The 23166-nt window shown below is 39.7% G+C and overlaps 1 protein-coding gene across 5 annotated transcripts in view; it reads left to right on the top strand.

Annotated features, from left to right (window-relative positions):
* Positions 1–23166, top strand: part of ADGRF5 (adhesion G protein-coupled receptor F5) — a 71255-nt gene that overhangs the window by 8446 nt on the left and 39643 nt on the right. For 3 of the 5 annotated variants that reach the window (XM_061622624.1, XM_061622626.1, XM_061622623.1), the window contains exons 2-7: positions 1304–1423; positions 1885–1957; positions 4137–4295; positions 9063–9242; positions 12992–13110; positions 15539–15597. In XM_061622624.1, coding sequence (XP_061478608.1) covers positions 1331–1423; positions 1885–1957; positions 4137–4295; positions 9063–9242; positions 12992–13110; positions 15539–15597 — 683 coding nt within the window. In that variant the 5' untranslated portion in view covers positions 1304–1330. Of the gene's footprint in view, positions 1–950; positions 1026–1303; positions 1424–1884; positions 1958–4136; positions 4296–9062; positions 9243–12991; positions 13111–15538; positions 15598–23166 lie in introns of those variants that run through there. The other 2 variants (XM_061622625.1, XM_061622627.1) reach the window with 2 other exon arrangements.

Below are 23166 nucleotides of genomic sequence, written 5' to 3'. Positions count from 1 at the left end.
TTTATTTGTGATCTCTCTCTCTCTCTCTCACACACACACACACACTTTCCACTGCTGCCACTAGCATGCTGCTTATTAACATTAAAAATAACAGAATAATGTTAGCTTCCGCCGAGGAAAATGCAAACCAGTAAGAATAGAAGACAGCAGAAAATAAGCAAACATGGAGTAGAACTGGCTGCCAGTATGACAATGTGCTCTGACCAGGAGGACTAACAAGCAGATTCCATACCCAGCCCCAATTCAGTTTGGATTAATTTGGATATGGCCTGATAAGCTTGCTCACACTACCAACACACTTATGACAGGGAGGAATCTGCATGGGATGCTGCTGCTGCCCACCACCACCACAAACAGTAGTAGGACAGACTAGTCTGATTGGGGGTGAACCAGTCTGGAGAGAATCAGTGGTGCTGCTGCTACTGCCAGTACCTCTGCCTCTGGTGGCACCATGGCTGCTATGTAGATGCCTCATGCTACTTCTTATAGTTTATACACTGTCTATCTGTGGGCTGCTTGTGTACTGACTGTACAATGTACTCACAAGACTTACTAACCTCCTTACTAACTTACTAAACACAAAGTATGAGTAAGGACAGACATAGAAAACAGAACTTTAAAGTTGCTAGCATTGATACTTTGCCATCCCTCCTCCCAAGCACTGTGATTAGAGAGTATTGGGTTAGATTCTAGTCCTGGACTGGAAGCTAGAGCTGTCAGTTAACAAACTCCAGCTCCCTTCCCTCCCCCCCTCCCTCACGTTCTCATTATATTGTGTGCAACACTTTTGAGACAGGTTATCTGGCTTTCTTAGAGACTGGTTTTAGCTCTGGATCAGTCAGACTCACTTCAGACCAGGCCTGATTTGTTTCAGAATTTTGGATTGGTCTGAAGCGATTGCACAACCTTACCTTGCATTTTTCCTGACTGGCTATCTGAGGTGGAGATTGGTGGCACTATTTTGCAGTGGTTTTGTTTGTACGTACCTAATGGGTTCCAGAAGGTGATGCTAGGGGATTACTGCAGTAAGTTACGCTGTGGGACTCCACAGGGTTCTTTTTTGTCCCTTATGCTAGAAGATTTTCAAGGCAAAGATTAAAAATATGAAGACTATAAGATGAAGAATTTGCCACAGATTAGCAGCCACATAATCAGAAAACTGTGTATATAAGATAACATTTAAAAATAAATAAAATTCTGTTAAGTTGCTCTGCAGGCTATTGTTCACTGGACTGACTGGAAAGAAAACATTGTTTTATCTTTAAAAAAATAAATAAAATACCATCCATTGCTTTCCTTGTAGGTTCTATAACAACAAAACACTGGAAAAATGCTACCTTGGAAGATAACAATGTTTTGTACCCTCATGGTTGTCAGCAGTTCTTCCCAGGATTTTAATGTTGACTCACTCATCCATTCATCTGTGAGTAAATTTCACTGTGTATAGCTGCAAGAGTGCCTCTGAGAATATGACACTTCTTTCAACACAGAGGCACTCTGGGGAGGATGGCAGTGGTGGCCAGAGCTTTGCTTCTGTTGCTGCATTGCTGAAGCCGCCAGCACAACTGGCAGGGAGAGGGAAGGAGCACCTCCTGAAATCATTTCAGGGCTAGAATAGCAATCCCTGAAGTGCCTACCCCCAATTCACCATCTGTGGTTTTCTCAGTCCTGTTGGGAAACCTGAAATGGCAGAGTTCCTTCTTGTTCAGGAATTGCTGCCTTCTAACAACTGGTCTTTCTGAGCACAAGGTTATATCCTATGAATCTCTAGACAGCTAGTTCACTGTGAATGAATGTGTCTAGCTTTTGTTGAACTCCATACCCAATTTTATTAATATTAATATTTTTTCCTAATGCTGGGGGCGGGGGGTGCATTTCTTTCAGGTTCACAGGCTCAGCAAAGGTGGCAGAGAAGAGGAAAGCAGACAGAGAGAAATACACAAGCAGAAACAGCAGGGTATGTTGTTCTCACTCAACAGCGTGTTTTGTTTAGAGATGGAATCTTTATTCTTATATACAGTTAGGACAGCCTGGTATGAAGGGAATCATTCACCAAGGGAATGAAAGGATTCAGGTGGCCCCTCTGTCAAGAGCATAGTGCAATTCAGAGGAAAGGAATTGATCTCTAGTAAACTGTATTAGTAAAACCTAGATATCATGAATTTATTGGTTATCACCATAATGGTTTTCACTCCTGACCAATCTCAGAAGGAAATTATGGGAATGCAATTCTTGGCGCCACACCAGCAGCAGAGCTCTTTTGGAGAGGAAGGCCAGAGTGCTGTATGCAATGGATGTAGCAGGAAAGTGTTATTCTTTTCCCTTCTCTGATATTACCATCTGCCACCAGTAAACACAGCAAACAGGGATGCTATGCACACACTAGTGAAGAAAGCAGAATGGACTATCCTTTAGGTGCATTTATATAGCCCCTTTTCCACACAGGTATTCTTAAATCATGTGCCTTACACTGAAGTGTTTGTCATGATAACAACTGATATGGGATCAGTATTGGGACTTGTGCTTTTTAACTTGTTCATAAATAATCTAAAGTTAGGGGTGAGCATGATGTGGCCAAGTTTGCTGATACTAAATTGTTCAGGGTTGTTAAAACAAAAAGGGTTGTGAAGAGCTCCAAAAAGACCTCTCCAAACTGAGTGAATGGGTGATAAAATGGCAAATTCAGTTCAATCTAAACAAATGTAAAATTATGCATATTGGAGGAAATAAAACCATAATTTCACATAGATGCTCTGGCTTAGCAATGACTGTCCAGGAACAAGACCTTGGGGTATCATACTGCCATTATATAAATCTATAGTGTGGCCACATTTGGAATATTTTATACAGTTCTGGTTGCCTCATCTAAAAAATGGTTTTGCAGAGTTGGAAAAGGATCAGAAAAGGGCAACCAAAATGATCAAGGGGATGGAGTAACCCTTATGAGGAAAGGTTGCAGCATTTGGGTCTTTTTGGTTTAGAGAAAAGGCAAGTAAGAGGTGACATTATAGTTTTTCTCCCTCTCTCATAACACTAGAACTCATGGACATCCAATGAAGCTGAATGTTAGAAGATTCAGGGCAGACAAAAGAAAGTACTTCTTCACACAGCACATAGTTAAACAAGAGGCAGTGATGGCCACCAACTTGAATGGGTTTAACAGAGGATTAATATAGTTAATATAATTTAATATTTGACTTATTAGTCGCTTATCTGGCTGAATTGTCAGCCACTCTAAGCGACATACAAAGCAGAACATGTAAACATCAAAACATTAAGAGACTAACAACCCAAGGCAGCTTACACACAAAAAAATACAAATACAAAATACAAATAAAAACAATACAATTTACAAAAAAAAAAAAATCAAACTAACAAAGTCGTAACATCTCTAAAAAAACAGGAACAGCAAACCAAAAGCATTCATCTTCCTGGTAAAAGGCAGTCCCCAGAAAAATGTCACTAAGAGCAGGGGTGAGGGACAAGGCAGGTGGAAATGCTTGCCCCTTGATGGTCCCAGCCCAGTCTCATCCCTGCAGCAACACGACTCAGCCTGCAGCTCCTCCTGATAAGGCCCAGGCAGAGGGGTGAGGGACAAGGCAGGTGGAAATGCTTGCCCCTTGATGGTCCCAGCACAGTCTCATCCCTGCAGCAACATGATTAGACAAATTCAAGGAGGATAAGGCTATTAATGGCTATTAGCCATGTTGGTTATGCTCTGTTTCTATAGATGGAGACAGTATGTTTTTGAATACCAGTTGCTGGAAACTGCAGAATGGAGAGTGCTCTTGCACTCAGGTCCTGCTTGCAGGCTTCTTTTGGGTATTTGGTTGGCCACCATTTGAACAGGACGCTGGACTAAATGGACCACTGACCTGATCCAGCAGGCTCTTCTTATGTTCTTAGAGTCAAGGTTTAAAGGGTGGGAAACTTGCTGCGGCAGGAGAAAAGCCAGGAGCTCACCGGACAAAGAGCTAGTGAAGTCTTCCCCACTACTAATGCAAGCTTTCCTTGTTCTTGATCCTGAGGATGTCTTGTATATAGAAATATAAATGGTTTGTGAGAAGGAAACATGAAGTTTCTGATTAATTATAACATGCCTAACATATCAAATTGTTTTTCATTTGTTACATTAGGCATTTCACCTGTAGAATACACCATTGCTATTGAGATAAGCTTTGCAAATTCCTCATTCCTGGAGCCTCTCAGAAGTTATGTAAATAACCTTACCTTTCCACTCTCAGTAAATGCCTCTGAATCAGCTGTGAACATTTCAAGTTTTAATGTTACCACAGGTGGGTAATATGTCACCAGTTGCTGCCAACCTTATCTGATTTTAGTTTTATTTAGGAAAAACAGAAATGTCTAAGTGAAGAGGCCCAATAAGACAATCAAGAAAGGACATGTTACCAAGTTATACTTCCCTATATTCTTAAAATGTGTGCAGCTGAGTAGCAGATGCTTGGTTTTATAGTGTTCCAGTTACTATGTGTCTTGAGCACAAATAATTTGGTCAGTTGACCAGTTGTCTGATTATTCACTAGTTACAAAAAGTGCACATCTCTGGGCCCCTTCTTAAAATATGTATGTAACACATGTATGGAGAAGCAGTATAGGAAGCATCCCCTATCCCAATGAATCACCAAAGATTTTAGCATTCTGCAAATCTTCTCCATTTATAAAATTTTGATGTGGCCTAAGAGCTTTTCCTCTTCAAAGAAGCATTGGCAACATGAGAGCCTAAAAATTATGGTTTGACGTGATTCAACCTAGCATGCAATTTTGATTTGCTTTCATATTTCAGTAAGTTGCAGCACTCATTGTCAACTTATTTCCTTAACTCTTAAATGTCTCTGATATGATCACATATGGCCTGGCAGAAGTTATCCCGGATGTCATTTAAAGGGTAATCACATCCAAAACATTTTTGGAAACTGAACAGGAAATACAAGCACTAGCATAAGTCTTTACAGTAGTTCCACAGGCTTTTTCTTATCTGCTGGAGGAAGTGAGGCTAATACTAAAAGCAGCCTAGTTTGTTCAAGAATTTGCTTATTTATATATTACATTTATATCCACGTTTCCTCAACAGAGCTCAAGATAACATCCATGGTTTCCCCCCTCCTCATTTTATCCTCACAACAACCCTATGGTGGTAGGTTAGGCTGAGGGACTGTGATTGGCACAAGATCATTGAGTGAGCTTCATTGCTGAGGGGATTTGAACCCTGGTCTCCCAGATCCTAGTCCAATACTCTAACCTCTCCACCATTGCAAAGATTAATTTATTTAAATATTTCATGTCATTACCCAACACATTATATCCTTCCACTGTGAAATGTTCCATTTATAATAAAAAGTAAGTTATTCAGAAAATTGTACGCTATCTGAAATAGTTACACTGCAACTTTTTCTTTTTTGGACTTTTTTTTAATTTAGAAGTTTTGAAAAACATATTCATCAACAATCTAAATACTACTACTTTACCCCATTTCCCCCACGTAAATCTTCCCTCTTCCCACCTATGCAACGTTTTCCATTGAAATACACAGTTATAGAGTCTGAGGAGAACGTTAACTTGGCCATAGTCTTTTAAATGGAGTTGGTATTTGACCCGTTCTTCCATCTTTTGCAGAGAAGAGTATGAAGGGCCACCAGTTTTTCCTTTTGTTTCTGACAAATTTGATATTGTATGTCCAATTTTAGGGAGGGTGGGGAGGGCACAATAAGCCCCTCATGCAGTGGTAGATTCTGTCCTGTAGACCCTGGAAACACAGAGCTCTGTTGTTCCTTCAGCAAGAAATTGAGATTGAACCCTATATGGTAGCATCAGCAGTTGCATCCTAATTTTTTGCCCTGCCCACAATGGAAGGTGCTGCTTTACTTAAAGGGCTCCAGCCCATTCCAGTAGTCTGGTACTGCAGTTTAGTGGGGGAGCCTTTAGTCTCACTGGGTCATCAACAATGGAGCCCTCTGCATCCAAGGATAGCAGTGCCACATCTTTGGGCTGATCTGGTCGCAACATTTCTGGGGCTGGTCCTGCACACCCATTTCCTTATGGTTCTGAGACCTTGATTCTATCATCTGAAAATGAATAATCTAACTCCTTGGCCCTGATATATATATATATATTTATACAACCACAGGAGTGGCTGCATACTGTAGCCAGCATGGATTTTGCACATTCCTCCATGTTCAATTGAAAATACCACCCATGCTATTCTGCTGCTTTCCTTAAACACATTTCAAAACAAAATCTTACAAAATCTATAGCCCTAAACTCAGAAATGCTTATTTAACAATCCTCTAAGTTTTCATGGCGATACACAAAACACTCAGAGAGAATCCAGAGTTCAAAGTCTAAAATAAGAATGAAAATATCCAGACCACTGTTGGACTTTTTTCTGTCAGTGGTCTCATAATTTGTTGAAATTAAATAAAAATCAACCATGTTCACAAAGTAAACGTGATCCTATTACTGACCTTGCCCCATACTCTGACCTCCATCTTCTGCAGATTAAAAGTTTTAAAAAATACATGGCTGATTTTTAATTAATTTTTTAAAAATTAACATTGGTGCCTATGATAGTGCAGGCATGCTCAGTAAGAACCAACTGTCAGTGTTCCTGTCTAGCTTAGAAGATTTTGGCAACATGTGCCTCTGAGCATATAGTGAGTGGTGGCAACACCTGCAATCAGGACTGCATCTCCAAAGATGGACAATTACATTTTTCGTAGGTTTGTTGGTGTTGTTCTTACTTTCCTTTTTTTCCTGTGTTACTACTGTTTCTACAGAGAATCTAACCTAGAAAATTATATTTCACTCATTATTTATCCTAGAAATCTGTGTCAAATTTATTTTTATTAATTTCAAAGCCTTTTTATTGGCCAATGTCATACAAGGATGGTGAAGATATCCTTTTGTGTTTCAAACTGGAGGTTATATTCTATTTCTATTTGGGGTGCATTAACAGTTGAATCTGAAAGGGTAGCTCTGATGTAAAATTAGATTGATTACAATATATTGCTACTTCAATGAATCTAGCTGTTGGAAAAAACAAATTTGGCCTTCCCAACATGCATTAGTTCAGCCTGTTATGCGTAAATCACTCCACTTAAGGAAGGGTGAGCATGGTCAATTAAAAACATAGAGCACACCTAGAAATTTGCTAGACTATATTTCACGTCCCACTGTTTTATTTTGTGCAAACTGAGACACTTCTCATGTTCACTGGAGACTGTTCTGAAGAATAGTCAGTGCCACTATTCCACAATTCTTTTTGGTGCTTTTTTTAGTGTAAATTATGCAAAGTGTTACTGTACTTCACATATTCACAGAAACAGAAGCAAAGGAAAATAATTTACTATAGGAAACTTCAAGAGAGCCAGTGTGGCATAGTGGTTTGAGTGTTTGACTATGACCTGGGAGACCAGGGTTCGAATCCCCACACAGCCATGAAGCTCACTGGGTGACCTTGGGCCAGTCACTGCCTCTCAGCAGCAGAGGATGGCAATGGTAAACACCTCTGAATACCACTTACCATGAAAACCCTATTCATAGAGTTGCCATAAGTTGGAATCGACTTGAAGGCCATTTCCTTCATAGGAAACTTCAGTAAAATTGCAAAGTAAGTCAAACATATTTAAAGTGACTATCTAAGTTACATCAACTGTCTTAATACTGTTGCTTTCTCCCTGCTAAAACAAGATCAGCACAGCACATGTCTTGTTTCTGTTATTTGGGCTAATTGCAGGTGTTGCTACCACTCACCATATGCTCAGAGGCACATGCTACCAAATTCTTCCAAGATACACAGGAAGTGGATTGGACTGTGAAAGACCAAACCAAATTGTGTTTGCATTTTTACAAATTTGTAGGGCAATACAATATCTCAGAGAGAAGGTAAGATCTTCTGCTCCCCTGGTGCATTCACTATAGCTGCCCAATTTCCCTGCTTTTCAAAGTTTGATAGAAATATCTGCTATAAGTAAACCACAAGGGATTTTTGCTTATTAGTGAATCTAGTCAGGTGGTTGGCATTTGGGTTGTCCTGTTGAGGGTTGCACACAAGGCTTTTTTTCTCTATACAAGTCTATAAAAAGCTATTACAATGTGGCAAGTGACTGTGTATATGTTGTAGCCAATTGAAAAATTCATGCTGGGAGCCATTTAATTTCATTATTGGGTAAAAAGGACTCAAGTCACTCATGACCATTTTGGTTGTGGAACTTAAGATATAATGCTTGAGTGTTAACATGCTGAAATACTAGTCTTGTTCACGAAATTATGAAGAATTGGTGATTCAATTAATTTCCAAGTTGCTGCTGAAGACTGCTGGAATATATTCATCTATTTATAATTGTGTTCCATTTTTCTACGTACCAACAGTATATACATATATTAACTTTATATGAATGAAAATGGAAATTCACTGCCTTCAAGTAAATTCTGACTTACGGCGACCCTATGAATAGGGTTTTTCATGGTAAGCGGTATTCAGAGGTGGTTTACCATTGCCTTCCTCTGAGGCTGAGAGGCAATGACTGGCCCAAGGTCACCCAGTGAGTTTCATGGCTGTGTGGGGATTCGAACCCTGGTTAAACAGTATAAATGTATATTGTCAGACTTGGATAAATAAATAAGGTCAATCCTTTGCCATATATTCAGCTTAATTCTGATGGTTTTATTTTTGAATCATTGCATTATTTGGAAGCTGCACTATTGTATTTTAAAAATACTAGATTTTTAAAAGATTCCTACATTAAAATAAATGTGCATTCATGATCTTGTAGAGTAATTTTCAGCTATATTGTAGGTTTTTAGATTATAAAAAGAGATGGCAAGGTCTGGTCCTCTACATATTCAGCCATCTCTAAGCAATATTAGAGAAAATTTCAAACTATCTGATCTTCAGACTTAAAATGTTGACAACCTTTAAAGAACTATGAGTGTAGTTTGATTAGAGGACATTATAAAACAGTACATTATAATTGTGGCATAGATAATGCTCAGCAAAGTGCCTTGCCTTACCTGCAGTCTTTTTGTTTTGTTTTTTACATTAGTGTGCAACTCAACTGGCATTGATAGCACTTATTGTTACTGTGAGTATGGGTATGAATGGCCTGTCGAGGCATGCAAAGCTACTCCAGCCTGTCACAATACCACAGTAGCACTAGAAGAGAGCTGCAACTGTATTGCACAGCTGCCTTCTCAAGGAACTTATTGTCAGCTGCAATCTGAAGGTAGGGGAAGGTAGTAATTGATAGCATCTGATAGCTGTCATACTGTTGTTGTTATATGCCTTCAAGTCGATTACGAATTATGGCGTCCCTATGAATCACTGACCTCCAACAGCCTCTGTCGTGAACCATCGTGTTCAGATCTTGTAATTTTAGGTATGTGGCTTGCATTATGGAATCAATCCATCTCTTGTTTGGCCTTCTTTTTCTACTCCCTTCTGTTTTTCCCAGCATTATTGTCTTTTCTAGTGAATCATGTCTTCTCATGATGTGTCCAAAGTATGATAACCTCAATTTCATCATTTTAACTTCTAGTGATAGTTCTGGTTTAATTTGTTCTAGCACCTAATAGTTTGTCTTTTTTGCAGTCCACTGTATGTGCAGAGCTCTCCTCCAACACCACATTTCAAATGAGTTGATTTTTCTCTTATCCACTTTTTTCACTGTCCAGCTTTCAAATCCATACATCGAGATCAGGAATACCATGGTCTGAGTGATCCTGACTTTAGTGTTCAGTGATACATCTTTGCATTTGAGGACTTTTCTAGTTGTCTCATAGCTGCCCTACCCAGTCCTAGCCTTCTGATTTCTTTATTGTCTCCATTTTGGTTAATGACTGTGCCAAGTATGGATAACCTTTGACAAGTTCAATGTCCTCGTTGTCAACTTTAAAATTACATAAATCTTCTGTTGTCATTACTTTAGTATTCTTGACTTTCAGCTGTAGTCCTGCTTTTGTACTTTCCTCTTTAACTTTCATCAGCATTCGTTTCAAATCATTACTGGTATTTCTCCCTCCAATTTCACACCTCCTTCATCTTGGTCCAATCCCGCTTTCCTTATGATGTGTTCTGCATATAGATTAAACAAATAGGGTGATAAAATACACCCGTCTCACACTCTTTCCAATTGGGAACCAATTGGTTTCTCCATATTCTGTCCTTACAGTAGCCTCTTGTCCAGAGTATAGGTTGTGCATCAGGACAATCAGCTGCTGTGGCACCCCAATTTCTTTTAAAGCATTCCATATTTTTTCATGATCTATACAATCAAAGGCTATGCTGTAATCTATAAAGCACAGGGTGATTTCGTTCTGAAATTGCTTGGGCAAGGTGCATGAGAAGGTGCCCTGGTTGATAACATCTGTCAGGAGAGATAGAGCAGTGCCACCCTGCTTGTTATCTTTGATTTCTCTACTGTTGACCATGGTATCCTACTGGAGCATCTCAGGGGGACACAAAGGGGTTGGGAGCAATGTGCATCCGAGCTTCCACTCATACCTCTGGAGCCCCTTCCGCAAATGGTAGGTTCAGCACCATGGGACCTGTCCTGTGTATGTGTGGTGCCCCACAGGGTTCCATCTTGTCTCCTATGCTATTTTAATGAAGCCACTGGGAGCTGTTGCCAGGAGATTTGGAGTGAGGTGCCATCAATATGCAGATGATACTCAGCTCTACCGCTCTGTTCCATCTGAATCAGAAGATGCAGTTGAGGTGTTGGACCAGTGCTTGGAGGCGGTGATGGGCTGGATGTGGGCCAGTAAATTGAATTCTGAAAAGGCAGAGGTGAATGTGTCCAGAGTTCTCATATCTGGAAGGTGGGGAGATGGCCTGTTCTGGATGGGGTTGCACTCCCCTGGAAGGTGGAGGTCTGCAGCTTGGGCATACTCCTGGATCCAGCATTGTTACTTGAAGTTCAGACAGCTTCAGTGGCTACAACATGACAGCGATAATTTTGGATAACAATGGTTTTCAGAGTGATCTATTCAGAGTCGGATCAGGCGTAAAACAGGCATGTGTCATTGCTCCTACCTTATTTGCTATCTTCATTGCTATGATTCTACACCTTCTTGAGGAGAAACTTCCTACTGGTGTGGAAATCATATATCGAACAGATGGAAAGCTTTTTAATCTGAGTAGGCTGAAAGCAAAAAGTAAGGTAATGTCAACCTCTGTTGTAGAACTTCAATATGCTGATGATAATGTAGTCTCCGCACATTCAGAGAAAGATCTTCAAACTATCCTAAATGTCTTTGCAGAAGCATATGGAAAGCTTGGGCTCTCACTTAATATTAAAAAAATGAAAGTGCTTCATCAACAGGTGCGAACTAGTCCCTCTGTAGCAACATCAATCCAGCTTAATGGTGTGATGCTGGAGAACCTTGATCACTTCCCCTATCTTGGCAGCCATCTCTGTGTAAAAGCTGACATCAATGCTGAAATTCAACATTGTCTGAGCTCTGTGAGTACCGCATTCTCCCAAATGAAGCGTAGAGTGTTCAAGAATCGGGATATTCTCAGGGAGACCAAAATGCTTATTTACAAAGCCATTGTACTACCCACCTTACCATATGCCTGTGAAACATGGACCATTTATAAACGCCACTCCCAGCTTCTTGAAAGATTCCACCAACGCTGCCTCCAGAAAATTCTGCAAACTACTTAGGAAGACAGAGGGACTAATGTTCAATTCAAAAATATTTATTGTACTAGCCAAAGGCCATGACAAAGGGACTAATGTTAGTGGTTTGGAAGAAGCAAAGACTACCAGTGTTGAAACAATGATCCTTCAACATCAACTTTGCTGGACTGGCCATGTTGTTTGAATGCCTGATCACCGTCTTCCAAAGTAGCTATTTTACTCCCAACTTAAGGATGGAAAATGGAATATCGTTGGACAGCAAAAGAGATTTAAAGATGTTCTTAAAGTGAATCTAAAAAAAAAAAAGTAACATGAGCATCGAAAACTGGGAAGTCTTGGCCCATGAACGTCCCAAATGGAGGTTGGCTATTATCAAAGGTGCTATGGACTTCGAAGAAACATGAATACAGGACAAACGGGACAAATGAGCTAAGTGGAAGGCACGTCAAACAAATCCTCATCGCAACCATCTTCCATCTGGAAACCTATGGGTGGGAGACTGTGTGGATCCAGAATTGGTGTCCACAGTCACTTATGGACCCAGTGTTAAAGACCTTATCTTGGAAGACAATCTTACTCGGCCATGAGTGATCTCCAATGAATGAATGGTTCACCATCTTTGGTCCCTTTTGACAGAGATGACTTGGCCATAGTACTCCATGCTCTGGTAACTTCCAGACTGGATTATTGCAATGCTTTTTACGTGGGGCTGCCCTCAAAGACAAATCAGAAACTTCAGCTGGTCTAAAATGCAGCAGCCAGATTACTCACTGGGGTTCCTTTTAGAAATTATATAACCCCTGTTTTAAAACAGCTGGATTGGATGCCAGTTCGTTTCTGGGCCCAAAATCAAGGTTGGTGTTTAGAACCCTAAACAACTTGGATCCCAAATATCTGAAAGACCACCTTCATCCCTATAGACCCTCGTGTGTGTTGAGATCAGCAGAGGGGGCCCTTTTGGTAGTTCCGCCACCCTCAGAAGCTGGGGGGGTGTGGCTCAAGAGAGGGCATTCTCTATGGTGGCCCCTAAATTGTGGAACTGCATCCTTACAGAGGTGCATCTGATAACTTCACTGTATAGTTTTCAGTGAATACTGAAGATGCATCTCTTTGCCCTGGCCTTTGACAACTGAGATGTATATTTTTAGGACCCACTATATTTTCTGGTGAAGGGATTTTAGTTTTTTAACTGTTTTTAAAGATATACCTTTGGGTGAAAGGAGGGATAATAATAATAATAATAATAATAATAATAATAATAATAATAATAATAATAATAATAATAATAATAATAATAATAATAATATCTTCCTGTTCTTCTTTTGCCCTAGGTGCTCATTTTACATACATAGTAAAAATGTCTGTCTGGCTTGCCAAACCCTTTGAGAATGATCTGAGAAATTCATCCTCTGCCATGTTTAAACAATACAAAAGTGACCTGGAGAAAGCGGTATGTCTGAGCTGGTTCTTAAAATTATTCCCATGTAGTAGAAATATATTGTATTTCTAAGTATTAAAGATAATTTTATGATACGTGGTACAGTGCAACTCGCCTACATTTTAATATATTTTGGTAGAAGGTAACATTAATATAATAATAATACTAACAACAACAATTCTTAACCCAGAATGCTGGCTAATAGGCCCATGATGTTTGGCTGTAATAATAATAATAATAATAATAATAATAATTTTTAAAAGTGTAACCACATAAGCTGGCTACTTATCATTTGTGGATAGCAACTAGAAACATTATTATTATTATTAAACGCTCTGGGCTCCTGCTGGGAAGAAGGGCGGGATATAAATCAAATAATAAATTGATTAATAAATTAACACTACTACTACTACTACTATTGAATTCAGAAAGCTGTGGCTAAAGATGGCCACAGGGTTTAATAATAATTCTTAGCAATAAGAATTGAATGAAATTTTAAAAAGACACAAGACAACAAACTTTTTTTAAAAAAAATGTAAATTAGGATAAGACTGGGATTGATTGGGAAAGAACAGAAAACAGCCCCAACATTTTTAAGATACAGAACTTACCAAGATTTCTGCATTTTAAGACTTCATTCTTTCCAGGCACTATGATTGGAGAGTGATGGGTAGGGTAGTAGTGTTCTAGCCTTCCTCCGTCTCTCCCCACCCTGGTGTTCTCTTTTATGGTGTTGTAATTGCGTCATTTCAGAGACCACCTGTCTGGGTTCATTAGAGACTGTTTTGAGCTACAGCTATGTACAGATTGATTCAGGTCTAGCCAATTTACTCAGGATATACACTGGTCCAAATTGGCTGTATCTGGTGTGTAATTTGTGATTTGTACAAATACAGTCCACAGCCCTAAAAACAGCACCCAGTTTTGCAAGGAGATAATGTTTTAAAGAAACTGGTGAGGAAATTGTGGCCTAGCCTTAGAACAGTCACTGTAGGCGTCTAACATGGTGGATGATTCTGCATGCACGCACACACACACACAGAGTTTCAGCATTACCCTATCTGATCATATGAACAAGTATCCGCCTACATTAAGTTCAACCACAGTGATAGATTATAATAATACTGATACCAGTGCAATTCCATGATGAGGGATGAGCCTGGATGGAAAGGCCCATAAGCTGACACTCTGTGTTTTCATTCATCTTTTATTGATGAGAGCAGTTTAACTTTCCTTAATCCAACTCTGGTATTTAATGTAGATACTGATCCAAAATGGAGAAATTTTAGTCGGTATCAAAAAGGTGTAAAGTGATGCAGTACCTCAGGCACTAATTAGTTTTCAGTGCAAGAGCTTACAGCTTTAATTAGGCACAAGTTTGATAAGTATTTGCCACCAGTATATTATTAAGGTTGTTCATTCAGCATGGTTCAGAGAAGGTAATTATCTTAATGACATTTTCAGCAAATAAGTAAATTATGGGCAGCCAATATTTGTTGGTTGATGTGGGCAGGGTTACCACTAAACTTTTCCATTTATAGAAAAAGTAGACGTAATGGGGAGCTTGTGTGGGTTCATTTCCCTTTACATTTTTGTGAAAGTGAATGATTTATGGTTAACCATACCTTTCTCAACAGACTGACTCCAGTTATTTTGTTTGTTAATATTGTTAATATTGTATACCACTTTTGGTTTTCCCCCCTATTATTTAAATGATGTTTTCTTGTCTCTGCTCAAGAGACTGCATGAAGCACTTTATTTTTAGGAAGATGAAACCCAAGTTTCTAACAATGTGTACACAAAGACCTAATGTCAAGAGGAACTGCCTTTGAATAGTATTTAATGTTGGTTATACCTTCTCTGGAGCAGCCAACCTTATTTCAGCATTAACAATAATATGGGTGAACAGCTAAGGTGAAACATCATCAAACCCACATACTCTTATGTGAAAAGTAGATGGGTGGATCCAGGCCAGGCCATTTGGAGGTAGAGTGTTTGTGCCCATTTTCTATGTGAAGACTGTAAACTTTGGAATGCTTCTGAAAGGATACAAAAGCCCTCAGGTCCACAGCCACTCCTGACAGTGACATTGGGATCAGAGACCTAGAGACCTTGCCCACTTGGAAATGATTTGCTTTAAAAGATATATTATTTGCAGAAGTTCAGTGGAAGTCCTGTTAATCTTTTACTCAGTCAATTCCAAATTGGATGTAGGGATCCAATGTGTTGAGATCCCAATGGGTTCAGTTAACAAAGCTCTTAAGTACTAAAGTAATATAACATATTAATTTGGTTTTATACATAGTGGAATGATGTAGGCATGTCCACAGACTACTGGATTAACTAAAATTACAGTACTTTTCCTGTGATGTTTTAATTATAAAGATTATGAGAATTATATTGTTCTTTTTTATAATGAGAATTATATTCTTTTTTTCAGTTTACTGAGGGCTACAAATCTTTACCAGGCTTCATAAATGTAATAGTTACAGGATTCAGGTATGGAAAATGTTTACCTTCTTTCTCATTGCACTTTAGAGGATTACAGGAGAAAACATTGCTTTAATCTTTGTACATTTGTGGAATTATTGAATGCTAAGCATATTATAAACATAAACATGGGGGGAAAGAAAATAGCCTGAAATTGTGAAATAGCATAAAGAAGGTCAACAGAAAGCTTTTATTGTGGAACCTGTGCATCCACATGGATAGGAAGATATATGATGCATAGATTTACAAGTAAAGAATTCATTTATATATTTATTGGTTGCCACCAGTACTTTTCCAAATATAGAAAGTGAAATCTGTTCCTGCTGTAAAGCAAATGGTTATGACTAATGCTACCATATTGCCTGGATAACTGGTTTTACCAGGATTCCAGCCAAACGATCTGGCGCCCACTTAGGTGGCCCAGATTTCCAGATTTCATTTTTTTTAAAAGCAAGTTTCTAGCCCTTGTACATCCAGAAATACAAGGCAAAACATGGAGGCAGTTTTCTGCCTGATCTTATTATGAGGAATCAGCCTACTCTTGCCTTTCATTGTTTTTAGCCAATGAAGGACACCACAGCTGTCCTGGGAAAATCAATAATTTTTGCATGGTGCATATGCAGAATCTAGGTGGTTCAAAAAACTTCACATTCTCACTTGATCAACATGTGCATCTCTACCTCTTATCCAGAGCCTCTCGCTCATTTTCTGGTTGACTCAGCAAGGAGAAGCAGCCTTCATTTCAACTGCCTCTATGTCTCAGGATATCATAGAATCATAGAGTTGGAAGGGGCCCATAAGGCCATCGAGTCCAACTCCCTGCTCAATGGAGGAATCCAAGTTAAAGCATTCCAAGCAGGTGGCTGTCCAGCTGCCTCTTGAATGCCTCCAGGATTGGAGAGCATTGGAGAGCCTCCTTAGGTAATTGGTGCCATTGTCGTACTGCTCTAAAAGTTAAGATGGTTTTGCTGATGTTCAGCTTCTTGTAACTTGAGCCCATTATTCCATGTCCTGCATTTTGGGATGACTGAGAAGACATCCTGACCCTTCTCAATATGACAACCTTTCAATTACTTGGCGAGGACTACCATATCTCCCCTCTGTCTTCTCTTCTCAAGGCTAAACATGCTCAGTACTTTCAGTCTCTCTTCATAGGGCTTTGTTTCCAGTCTCCAGATCATTCTTGCCCTCCTCTGAACCTGTTCCAGTTTGTCTGCATCCTTCTTAAAGTGCGGTGTCCAGAACTGGAAGAAGTACTCTAATCAATGTTGAACAGAGGGGAACTGGTACTTCACATGATTTGGATTTTATTATTAATTAGTTAATGCAATGGACGTGCCTGCCTGCCATCACGGACGATGAAATAAAGGGTGTTTGAATCCACCAAACAAATACAAGATATAAAAGCAAGCCTCTCTGTAGAAAAGGCTGAGGTATTGCATTTCTCAGCCCCGCCTCCACGCTGTTAAATGGTGCTTACTCCCAAGCAAAGTTCTGTTGGCATGCAGCCTTTCTCACCCTGCGCAGCAAAGCCTCTGTTCAGCAATTCCAAAAAGGCTAAAAAAAGTTTTTTAATACGTATACTTCTTCAAAAAGACTGGCAGGCATCTCCCCACCAAAATCGCCCTACGTCATTTGCTCCCCAGAGATGGATGGATATATGTGTGTGTGTCATCATCATTCATCATTGGTGATCACTCGTGGCTGAGTAAGATTGTCTTCCAAGATAAGGTCCGTAAGTGACTGTGGAGACCAATTCTGGATCCACACAGCCTACCACAGTGAGGACATAGGTTTCCAGATGGCAGATGGTCGTGATGAGGATTTGTTTGATGTGCCTTCCGCTTAGCTCGTTTGTCCTGTCCGCCCTGTATTCGTTCTTCTTTGAAGTTCATAGCACCTTTGATAATAGCCGACCTCCATTTGGGACGTTCATGGGTCAAGACTTCCCAGTTCTAGATGCTCATGTTACATTTTTTTAGATTCGCTTTAAGAACATCTTTACACCTCTTTTGCTGTCCAACGATATTCTGTTTCCCATCCTTAAGCTGGGAGTAAAGTAGCTGCTTTGGAAGACGGTGATCAGGCATTCGAACAACATGGCCAGTCCAGTGAAGTTGATGTTGAAGGATCATTTTTTGCTTCTTCCAAAATGCTAATGTTAGCCCGTCTGTCTTCCCAAATAATTTGCAGAATTTTCTGGAGCAAGGTTCTCCAGCATCACACCATTAAGCTGGATTGATGGTGCTACAGAGAGACTAGTTCGCACCTGTTGATGAAGCACTTTCATTTTTTTAATATTAAGTGAGAGCCCAAGCTTTCCATATGCTTCTGCAAAGACATTTAGGATAGTTTGAAGTCTGAATGTGTGGATATAAAAGCAAGCCAGAGACTACATTATCATCGGCATATTGAAGTTCTGTGACAGAGGTTGACATTACCTTATTTTTTGCTTTCAGCCTACTCAGATTAAAAAGCTTTCCATCTGTTCGATATATGATTTCCACACCAGTAGGAAGTTTTTCCTCAGGAAGGTGTAGAACCATAGCAATGAAGATAGCAAATAAGGTAGGAGCAATGACACATGCCTGCTTTACATATCATCTGACTCAGAATGGATCGCTCTGAAAACCATTGTTATCCAAAATATTCACAAATTTATGAGGGCATCCAGTTTTCAGAAGGATGGCCCAGAGAGTGGTTTGATTCACAGTATCAAAGGCCTTAGTCAGATCAATAAACACCATATAAACACTGCTCCTGGAATTTTTCTTGAAGCTGTTGTGCAGTGAAGATCATGTCCACTGTCCCCCTGGAAGGGCGGAAACCATTTTGAGATTTGGGGAGGACATCCTCTGAGATCGGTAGGAGGCGATATGCGAGGATCCTTGCAACGTAGCAAGAAGTGTTTGTCAGACCGTATCTCCCTATACGAGCCTGCCCAGGCCCTGAGATCTTCAGAAGAGGCCCTTCTCTCAGTCCCAACACCCTCGCAAGTGCGATTGGTGGGGACGCGAGATAGGGCCTTCTCGGTGGCTGCTCCTAGGTTCTGGAACTCCCTTCCTAGGGAGGCACGAATGGCCCCCTCCTTGCCATCCTTCCGTCAGCAAGTAAAGACTTCTTTATTCCGACAGGCTTTTGGGATAGAAGGTGTTTAGGATTGGGCTTTACAAGGGTTGTTTTATTGTTTTATATTATTATTTGTATTATTTTTAATTGTAGATTTTTAAGTGCCTTTTAAGGTTTTAAGGTTGTGCATAGTTTAATTGTATTTTAATTGTATGTTTTTCTATGTTTTTAACTACATGTAGTTTTATTTGTAAGCCAGTTTGGAGAAAGGGCGTGGTAAAAATAAAGTTTCAATCAATCAATCAAGTGAGATACCTCAATAGGTCTCCCTCATCCAGATTTTTTCGATGAGCTTATGAAGTTGTTGTGTAAGTTCAGGCCCACCTTCTTTAAAGACTTCAGCAGGAATCCCATCAGGTCCACTAGCTTTGTTCTTCATTTGATTGATGGCATTACTGACTTCATCCAAATTAGGGGATACTGCAAGCTCATCTCCAGTTTGTTGTTGTGGAATTTGCGAGAAGACCTCACCAGCCACAATAGAGTTACAATTAAGGAGGTCATGGTAATGCTCTTTCTAGCGCAGTGCAGTAGACTCTTTCTCCTTAAGAAGTTTGGTATCATCCATTGAACGTAAGGTATTTGTACCATAATTTGTTGGCCCATAGATGGCCTTTGTGGCATTAAAAAAAGTCCAGTGCATCATGAGCATCTGCAAAGTGCTGGATTTCTTGAGCTTTCTTTATCCGCCAGGAGTTCTTAAGATTTCTTGTTCTTCTTTGGACTTCAGCCTTTGCACTGGTATAGATTTTTTTTTAGCAGCACAGTGAATGTCTTTCTACCATACCTGGAAGGCTTTCCTTTTCTTGTTGATGATATGTTCAATCTCACTATCATTCTCATCAAACAAATCCTGATGTTTCTTAGTTTGGTATCCAATAGTTTGTTCACATGCTGCAATAATGAATGTCTTCAGTTTGGACTGTGAAAGCCAGAAGGCCCTAGTCATGGACCAGCACATGGGCGGTGGATATATTCTCTGTTGTCCTGGCTCAAGGACTGAGGCAGTTGAGTAGTTCGGCAGCTATATCCACGACTGAACAGTCCTATTCAGGAGCCACTCTGCTCACCCTGTATGGGGAGGGGGCTAGAAAAGGTGCCCTAAACATAGTCTGCCTCATCTGTCTCCCTGACTGGATTACCACGACCACTGGGGTCACCACTTAGCAGTTGCAAAAGACAATTGAACTTTGGAACATGGAATATACGGACATTGCTGGACAATACCGATAGTGAATGTCCTGAATGCAGGACTGCCATCATTGCGAGGGAGTTGAGCCATTAAAATATTGACATAGCAGCACTTCAAGAAACTCAAAGAGCAGGAGAAGGACAACTGAAGGGAAAAAAGGAGGTTATACCTTCTTGAAAGGACTACCTGAACAAGAACAATGAATACATGGAGTAGGCTTTGCTATTAAAAATAATCTTGTGAAGCTCTTGTCAGACGTTCCTATTGGCATTAATGAATGACTCTCAACTCTCCAGTTAAAACTTGCCAAAAACCAGCACGCAACTATTCTAAGTGCTTATGCACCAACATTAGATGCTGATGAAGTCATCAAGGAAAAATGTTATACCCAGCTGGACACCATCTTACTAAAGATAACTAAGGAAGATAAAATTATCCTCTTGGGAGATTTCAATCCAAGAGTTGGGCATGATTTTGATTTATGGCCAGAAACTATTGGGAAAGAAGGAGTTGGCAATAGCAACCTGAATGGAATTCTACTTTTGACTAAATGTGCAGAGCATAATCTTGTTATTACAAATACACTCTTTTGCCAGAAAAATAAATTTAAAGCATCATGGAAACACCCTTGGTCAAAACACTGGCATCTCCTGGATTATGTAATTGTCTGTGCCAGAGATTGTCATGATGTACTCTCACTAGGGCCATAATGAGTGCTGATGACTGCTGGACAGATCACAGATTAATTCAGTCCACTATGGCCATTAATATTGTTCCTCATCGTAGGCTCCAAGGAAGAAAACCAAGGCATAAAATGAACATCCATATCCTTCAAGATCCTATTAAGCGAGTACATAAATACATACATACATACATACATACATACATGTTGTTGTTGTTATGTGCCTTCAAGTCGATTACAACTTATGGCGACCCTATGAATCAGCGACCTCCAAGAGCATCTGTCATGAACCACCCTGTTCAGATCTTGTAAGTTCAGGTCTGTCGCTTCCTTTATGGAATCAATTCATCTCTTGTTTGGACTTCCTCTTTTTCTACTCCCTTCTGTTTTTCCCAGCATTATTGTCTTTTCTAGTGAATCGTCTCCTCATGATGTGTCCAAAGTATGATAACCTCAGTTTCATCATTTTAGCTTCTAGTGACAGTTCTGGTTTAATTTGTTCTAACACCCAATTATTTGTCTTTGTCGCTGTCCATGGTATGTGTAAAGCTCTCCTCCAGCACCACATTTCAGATGAGTTGATTTTTCTCTTATCCGCTTTTTTCACTGTCCAACTTTCACATCCATACCTAGAGATCGGGAATACCATGCAGTGATACATCTTTGCATTTGAGGACCTTTTCTAGTTCTCTCACAGCTGCCCTACCCAGTCCTAGCCTTCTTCTGATTTCTTGACTATTGTCTCCATTTTGGTTAATGACTGTGCCAAGGTATTGATACCTTGACAAGTTCAATATCCTAATTGTCAACTGTAAAGTTACATAAATCTTCTGTTGTCATTTAGTCTGTTTGACATTCAGCTGTAGTCCTGCTTTTGTGCTTTCCTCTTTAACTTTCATCAGCATTCATTTCAAATCATTACTGGTTTCTGCTAAGAGTATGGTATTGTCTGCATATCTTAAATTATTGATGTTTCTCCCTCCAATTTTCACACCTCCTTCATCTTGGTCCAATCCCGCTTTCTGTATGATATGTTTTGCGTACAGATTAAACAAATAGGGTGATTTGTTTCCCTTTCCGATGGGGAACCAATCAGTTTCTCCATATTCTATCCTTACAATAGCCTCTTGTGCAGAGTATAGGTTGCGCATCAGGACAATCAGATGCTGTGGCACCCCCATTTATTTTAAAGCATTCCATATTTTTTCATGATCTACACAGTCAAAGGCTTTGCTGTAGTCTATAAAGCACAGGGTGATTTTCTTCTGAAATTCCTTGCTCCGTTCCATTATCCAACGTATGTTTGCGATATCTCTGGTGCCTCTTCCCTTTCTAAATCCAGCTTGCACATCTGGCATTTCTCGCTCCATATATGGTAAGAGCCTTTGTTGTAGAATCTTGAGCATTACTTTACTTGCATGGGATATTAAGGCAATAGTTTGGTTATTACTGCATTCTCTGGGATCCCCTTTCTTTGGAAGTGGGATATATATTGAAGGCTTCCAGTCTGTGGGCCATTGTTTAGTTTTCCATATTTCTTGACAAATTTTTGTCAAAATTTGGACAGATTCAGTCTTGGTAGCTTGTAGCAACTCTGTTGGTATGCCATATGTTCCTGGTGATTTGTTTCTTCCAAGAATTTTAAGAGCAGCTTTCACCTCACATTCTAAAATGTCTGGTTCTTCATCATATGTTTCCTCCATGAATGAATCTGTCATCTCTTTTATAGAGTTCTTCAGTGTATTGCTTCCATCTTCCTTTTATTTCATCTCGGTCAGTCAGTGTGTTCCTCTGTTGATTATTCAACATCCCTACTCGTGGTTTAAATTTCCCTTTCATTTCTCTAATCTTTTGGAATAGGGCTCTTGTTCTTCCCATTTTGTTGTCCTTTCTATTTCTATACAATAACTATTGTAATAGTTCTCTTTCTCCCTACGTACTAGTTGTTGTATAGTTGCATTTAGGGTTCTGACCGTGTTTCTATCTCCTTTTGCTTTTGCTGTCCTTCTCTCTAACTATTTTAAGAGTTTCTTCAGTCATCCATTGAGGTCTTTCTTTTTAACTAGAGGTATTGTCTTTTTGCATTCTTCCCTGATAATGTCCCTGACTTCAGTCCATAGTTCTTCTGGTTCTCTGTCCACGAAGTTTAAAGCCTCAATCCTGTTCCTTATTTGATCTTTATATTCTGGGATGTTACTTAAATTGTATTTTGGCATTATGATTGCTTTGTTCTTCTTCTTTAGCTTTATTCTGATTTTTGATACAATCAGTTCATGATCTGTACTACAGTCTGCTCCTGGTCTTGTTTTTGCAGAAAGTATGGAACTTCTCCATCTTCTGTTTCCAATTATATAATCAATTTGATTCCTATAATGACCATCTGGTGATGTCCACGTGTACAGTCGTCTTTTCGGTTGCTCAAAAAATGTGTTTGCAAGAAACAAATTATTGGCTTCACAGAATTCAATAAGTCTTTTTCCTGCTTCATTTCTGTCTCCTAAGCCCCATTTCCCCACAATTCCTAGTTCTTCTCTGTTCCTACTTTTGCATTCCAGTCCCCCATGATTATCATCAT

Source organism: Rhineura floridana, chromosome 4, assembly GCF_030035675.1.
Source record: "Rhineura floridana isolate rRhiFlo1 chromosome 4, rRhiFlo1.hap2, whole genome shotgun sequence".
Taxonomy (NCBI): domain Eukaryota; kingdom Metazoa; phylum Chordata; class Lepidosauria; order Squamata; family Rhineuridae; genus Rhineura; species Rhineura floridana.
Note: the sequence above shows the minus strand (reverse complement) of the source record. Positions and strands in the feature narration are given on the sequence as shown.